The 6,773-nt window shown below is 38.8% G+C and overlaps 1 protein-coding gene across 1 annotated transcript in view; it reads left to right on the top strand.

The window, feature by feature from the left end:
- The window catches only part of LOC121390656, a 10,725-nt gene extending 6,332 nt beyond the window's left edge, over positions 1-4,393 (top strand). The window contains exon 2 of the mRNA XM_041522521.1: positions 3,936-4,393. Within this exon, the coding sequence (XP_041378455.1) occupies positions 3,936-4,169 (234 nt within the window). The 3' untranslated portion in view covers positions 4,170-4,393. The remainder of the gene's footprint in view (positions 1-3,935) is intronic.
- The last annotated feature ends 2,380 nt before the right edge of the window (positions 4,394-6,773 follow it).

The following is a 6,773-nucleotide window of genomic DNA, read 5'->3' as shown; positions in this document are numbered from 1 at the left end:
CATTTTGTGGTATTAGAAACACCAAGGTGAGAAGCAACACTTCGGTTGTACGGAAATGAATAATCTAAACAATAAAATATAAGTAATGTTTGATTTCAGTGACCATTAACGGTTCTAACAGTGAAAAATATGCCGTAGTGTTTAAAAACTAGGGTCTTTCCCTTTAAGAACTAACATTTCACCTCAAAGTCAACAGAATGTTAAGCTGTAATTAGATTAAAATAACTTGAAATGCACTTCTCAATATGTACAACTCTTTAACAGCTACTGTATTTATTAATATCACTGCACTAAAAAGACCACTGTGTGCTCAGGACAAAACACCTGTTGTGCACACATTAGTGAGAAATAAAACCCTAAAAATAGCAACAGAAGTTTGTCTGATTTTAGTATTTGGCTGACAGACAGGTTAAAGAGACATTCCTGAGTTTGCTGCATTGTAAAATGTTTCCGACTAATGAAATATTTCTACGATTAAACTTACATATTACATCTATTTTCTTGTTTAGAATATCAGTGTCTGTATATTCAATATGTTTCTGGTCATCTTAATATTTGTAAGAACCCCAAACAGATTTTTGTCTTCAAGTAATTTCGTACGTACGAAAAGAAGAGAGACAAATAAAATGAAATTTAACCTGGTACAAATATTAGAACGATCAGAAACATGTTTAATATACAGCCACTAATATTTATTACAGAAAAATATATTTGATATGTAATTACAATCGTTAAAAATCTCTGTTAGTCAATAACATCTTAAACATTGCAGCAAACTCAAGAATGTCCCTTTAAGAGGTATCCAACTGCTGACCGATGGTGGAACATAGAATGGAAAGTCCCAAAACAAATGCATTCTGATATTTTGTTTGTACTAGTAGTGTTCCAATAATCGATTATGATCGATGATATTTGATCGGATTGTCTCTTACGATGTGATGATCGATTAGAAAAATCAATTATCGATTGCTTGAGAAACTTAACTGTAAATGATAAAATTGATGGAAATGTACAGTGGTTTTGGGTTTGTTTTCGTGTGTACATAAAGAAAAAATATATTCACTAGTTAATAAAGGTACAATTAGCCACTTGCAGGGTGCACTCGATAATAGGTACATGGGCCCCGTTCCACGAAGCGATCTTAGCACCAAGATCACCTCAAGTGCATATGTTAGCTGTGCAATTACGGTGATCTTAGGGCTAAGATCGCTTCGTGGAACGGGGCCATGGTCCTTATAATTCAAAGCCTTCTTATGGTCATGGAATTCTGACCGACTGGGTAATCGATAGCCGATTATAACCGATGATCGATGATGAAATCCCAACCAATTCCCATCACTAGTTTGTGTAGTGCCCTGCAGCCTAGCACCTAGAAGCTGGCTTAACTACAGCCAATATATAGGTCTTCGTCATGCAGTGTTCCTTTTAAGAAAGATTCATGTTTCTTGTCATTCGTAAAAAGCATTCGACACAAACACAGATCATGGCTGGAATTTATGTTTATCTAATGCAGTTGTTTTTTCACCACTGGTTTACCAGCAGTCGGATGTCAAATGTGTTGTCTCATACCAATGAACAGAATAGTGATGGAAGGAAGAAAATGTCTTATTTAACGACGCACTCAACTCATTTTATTTACGGTTATATGGCGTCAGACATACGGTTAAGAACCACACAGATATTGAGAGGAAACCCGCTGTCGCCACTTCATAAGCTACTCTTTCCGATTAGCAGCAAGGGATCTTTTATATGCACCATATCATAGACAAGAGCAAACACCACGGCCTTTGTGCACTGGCTGGAGCGAAAAATAGCCCAATGGGCCCACCAACGGGGATCGATTCCTCACCGACCGCGCATCAAGCGAACACTTTACCACTTGGCTACATCCCTCTCCTGGAATAGTGATGGTATCGTGATCTTGATGGTAGTGTATGGCGCTAATGATGCACTTCATATCGGTTTACTGTGTACTCTTGGCACATTATTTTGGTTAAACCTGAATTTTAAAAATAATAAAATGTCATTTTGTATTTCATGTCTGTATTTGGCTTCATAAATTGTATTTATTCGTGAAAATTTACTGTTATTCTTATCGAGTACAATAACATTACTATTTTTATGGAAAATAACTGGTTTTGGCCAAATATTGGCTGAATGTGGCAGCATTGCATCGATGAGATTACTGTTCCTTGATCAGACCTTGGCAACAAAATAGTAATGTAAAATATTCAGAAGCGTTTTAGATACAGTACTAGATTTGATATAATTAGAGGGAGCGGGAAGTAGCCCAGTGGTACAGCACTCGCTCGCTGCGCGGTCGGTCTGGGATCGATCCCCCTCGGTGGGCCCATTGGGCTATTTCTCGTTCCAGCCAGTGCACCACGACTGGTATATCAAAGGCCGTGGTATGTACTACCCTGTCTGTGCGATGGTGCATATAAAAGATCCCTTGCTGCTAATCGAAAAGAGTAGCCCATGAATTGGCGACAGCGGGTTTCCTCTCACATTATCAGTGTGGTCCTTAACCATATGTTTGACACCATATAACCGTAAATAAAGTGTGTTGAGTGCGTCGTTAAATAAAACATTTCTTTCGATATAATTAGCTGATTTTGGCCTTGAGAATCGTCAAGTTGATGAGTTGGACAAGTCAGTCTGTAGAATCCATAGTTAACAGACCGGCCTCGGTGGTGTAGTGGTTAAGCCATCGGACTTAAGGCCTGTAGGGATCGATACCCGTCGGGATCGCGTCCCGGTACCGGATCCCATCCAGAACGACTAATACACCCTCTTCTCTCTCTCACTAAGAACTAACCAACTGTCCTAGACAGACAGCTCACATAGCTGAGGTGTTTTCCCAGGACAGTGTGCTTGAATCTTAATTGGATCTAAACACAAAAATAAGTTAAAAAAAGAAAGAAACATCCACAGCTTGATGCTGTGGCTGACCGCCTAGTTCGACTAAATGGACAGCGCAAAATACACTTTCTGAATACTAGAGTTAGTGAACTGTACAGTTTATGAAATTAAGATAGTTATCCATGTGAACAAATAACAACACCTTCATGGTCGTGATATATATTTTATCACAAGGGTAAAAATATATTATAATGATGTTAATGATGTGGGGGTTTTGGTGATTTTGGTATATATGTATGATGTCGATATTTATGATGATAATACTGGTGGTAGTAATGATGACAATGATGATGATTTGTGATAATGCTGATGGTGAGCTGATGATGATACTGTTGATGATGTTATTGGAGATGTATGATGACGATTTTGATGATGATGTTAATTTGTAATGATGATGATGATGTAATGTGTGATGATAATAATGGTGGTTGTGATGAAGATGGCGATTATTATTTGAATGATAATAATATCGATGTTACTGATAATGGTGATGATGATAATATCAATATTTATGATAATGATGTTGATGATGATGATAATAATGATGGTAATGTTATTGATGATGATGATGATGATGATAATGATGATGGTGGTGATGATGATAGTGGTGGTGATGATGATGGTGGTGATGATGATGGTGATGGTGATGATTGTGATGGTGATGATGATGATGGTGGTGGTGATGATGATAATGATGATGGTGGTGGTGGTGATGATGATAATGGTGATGATGATAATGATGATGGTGATGATGATGATGATGATGATAATGGTGATGGTGGTGGTGATGATGATGATAATGATGATGATGGTGGTGGTGGCGATGATGATGGTGGTGGTGATGATGATAATGATGATGATGGTGGTGTTGATGATGATGATGGTGAGGATGGTGACAATGATGATGATGGTGATGATTATGATGATGGTGATGATTGTGATGATGGTTATTATAATGATGACGATGATGATGATGATGATAATGTTACTGATGATGATCATCATCATTTCAGGTGATGGTTCTGCATTACGACGTTCTGCCGTTGATAGACGGCCCGTGGATGACCCATCTGAAGAAGCTGCTACACAACGGCGCGTCGTTCAAGAAGCACGTGGCGTGGTACATGAGCGGGATGCCGCTACAGGAGAAAGCGCTCACCTTCCGGGACTGGGAATACGTCACGTGGTCACACCGACAGCAGATGAAGGACTGGATTAGACAGCGTCTGCGGCTTGCGTGGAAGTGACGTCACGGTGTAGTGTCATTAACACATTGCTAGTGTATGGACAAATGAAACAGACAGTTGTACATTACAATCAATTCCACTATATTTTACTCTTAGGAACAGTATTCCAATGCCTCCGTTGTTTTGTTATTTTCTAAATAAACTGAATTGAGTGGGAGCTTATTTCACAATCCAGTATCTGGTTGACTGAATTATTAAAAATATTACAGAGTGTCCAACAATTATGTTCAGTGTTGTCGGGGTTTTGTTTTTAAGGTTTTTTATACGACAGTTTCTAACAAACAAAAGTTTTATTTCACTTCTTTGCTTTATCGTGAATGGGAGTAGGTTGGGGCCGCAAAAACATTTTTCAATCTGCATCTTTTTTATAATGAAAAAACCCGCTAAACACAATAATGTGTACAGACTAACTGCCTTTTGTATGCATTCTCCTGTTGGCCATTTCACTTATTAAGGGTCTTGTTTTAGTCTCGTCTGCAAATAATAAAAAAAAAAAAAAAAAAACGTCTGAAGATTGCAGATACCAAGAGTTGTATATGTACAGCACTGAGCTTAAGACTAATTAACACATTCACAGCCAGTGCACCACGACTGGTATTTCAAAGGCCGTGGTATGTGCTATCCTGTCTGTGGGATGATGCATATAAAAGATAACTTGCTACTAATGGCTCTATGACTTTGTCAAAATGACCATATGTTTGAGATTATTAATAAATCAATGTGCTCTAGTGGTGTCATTAAACAAAACAAACTGGGGTTTTTTTAATGAACACATTATACAAGTTTTAATCAATGTTTTTCTTAAAAAAATATTGTGGAATAAACAGTGTGCTCCGGACGGGACAAAATGGACACCCTTAATTGGAATGGCCCATTTATTACCTACGGTGCGCGACATAACGTCTTTCACGATGAAACATGTGACACAACAGTATTCAATGTATTGTTATGACTAGGGTATCCACGAGTCCAAAATATTACACTCGAGGGTCAAACTCGACCCGGACTTGAGTACCCTACGATGATAATGAAACTAAGGAATAAAGTAAAATAGCATTATCCATCTTAATTCCAGCGCTGAACATGGATCCCATATTATGTCACTGTATTGCATTTTACACATTCGACTTTTGTTTTTCCACCATTTCTCATAGCCCTATACTGTAACCGGCGGTACGCACATGGCAAAATGACGTAAACAATACATGGGTACCCGAGTCCTGTGGACGGACTCGAGTTTTGTTTCTCCACCATTTCTCATAGCCCTATAATGTAACCGGCGGTACGCACATGACAAAATGACATAAACAATACATGGGTACCCGAGTCCTGTGGACGGACTCGAGTTTTGTTTCTCCACCATTTCTCATAGCCCTATAATGTAACCGGCGGTACGCACATGGCAAAATGACGTAAACAATACATGGGTACCCGAGTCCTATGGACGGACTCGAGTTTTGAGGGAGACCCAAGTTATGACCCAATGCCATACACTTTTTGTCATATATATGCGATATATATGCAGTGTCGGTTTAAGGATCCGCGGGGCCTGTAGCACAAATAACAACGGACCACCTTCCCAGGATACATATTTTGCAACCCCCCCAGGGAGAGGGGTAAAAGGACCTGGGGGAATAAATGTACACGTGCACATGTGCTGCTAGGATAAACAGGCTCTGTATAAATATGAATAATAAATAAATAAATAAATAAATAAATAAATAAATAAATATATTATGTTACAACTACTGAACAAACAAACACACACCACACACACACACATACATACACCTACAACACACACACACACACACACACACACACACACACACACACACAGATACACACACACACGGACACACACACACACACACAGACACACACAAACACATATACACACAAACACACACAGGCACACACACACACACACACACACACACACACACACACACACACACACAGACAGACACACACACACATATACACACACACACGAACACACACGAACACACAGAGAGAGACACACAGACACACACACACACACATATATATATATATATAATATATATATATATATTATATATATATATATATACACATATATATATACACACACACACATACACACCACACACACACTTACACCACACACATATACACACAGACACACAAACACACACAGACACACACGGACACACACACAGAGACATACAGACACGCACACATATACACACACGCACACACACACACACGGACATACACAGAGAGACACACACAGACACACACACATATACACACAAAAACACACACAGACACACACAGACACACATACACACAAACAGACATACACACACACAGAGACGCACACACACACACAGACACACACACACACACACACACACACACACACACGCGCGCGGTAAAAGGTAATCGGGGTATGAACAACAAAAAATCATCCGCAAACTGTATGAATCAGCGAAGCCGTTCTCACATAAGTTTGCGGATGATTGTTTTTTTTAAAATACATACCCAAATGAACGTAAAAGAAATAACAGACAATACTTTAATTAAATTTGAAACATTTTGGCTAATAATAACTCATAT

Source organism: Gigantopelta aegis, chromosome 15 (assembly GCF_016097555.1).
Source record: "Gigantopelta aegis isolate Gae_Host chromosome 15, Gae_host_genome, whole genome shotgun sequence".
Lineage (NCBI taxonomy): Eukaryota > Metazoa > Mollusca > Gastropoda > Neomphalida > Peltospiridae > Gigantopelta > Gigantopelta aegis.
This window is presented reverse-complemented; position numbering and strand designations above follow the sequence as displayed.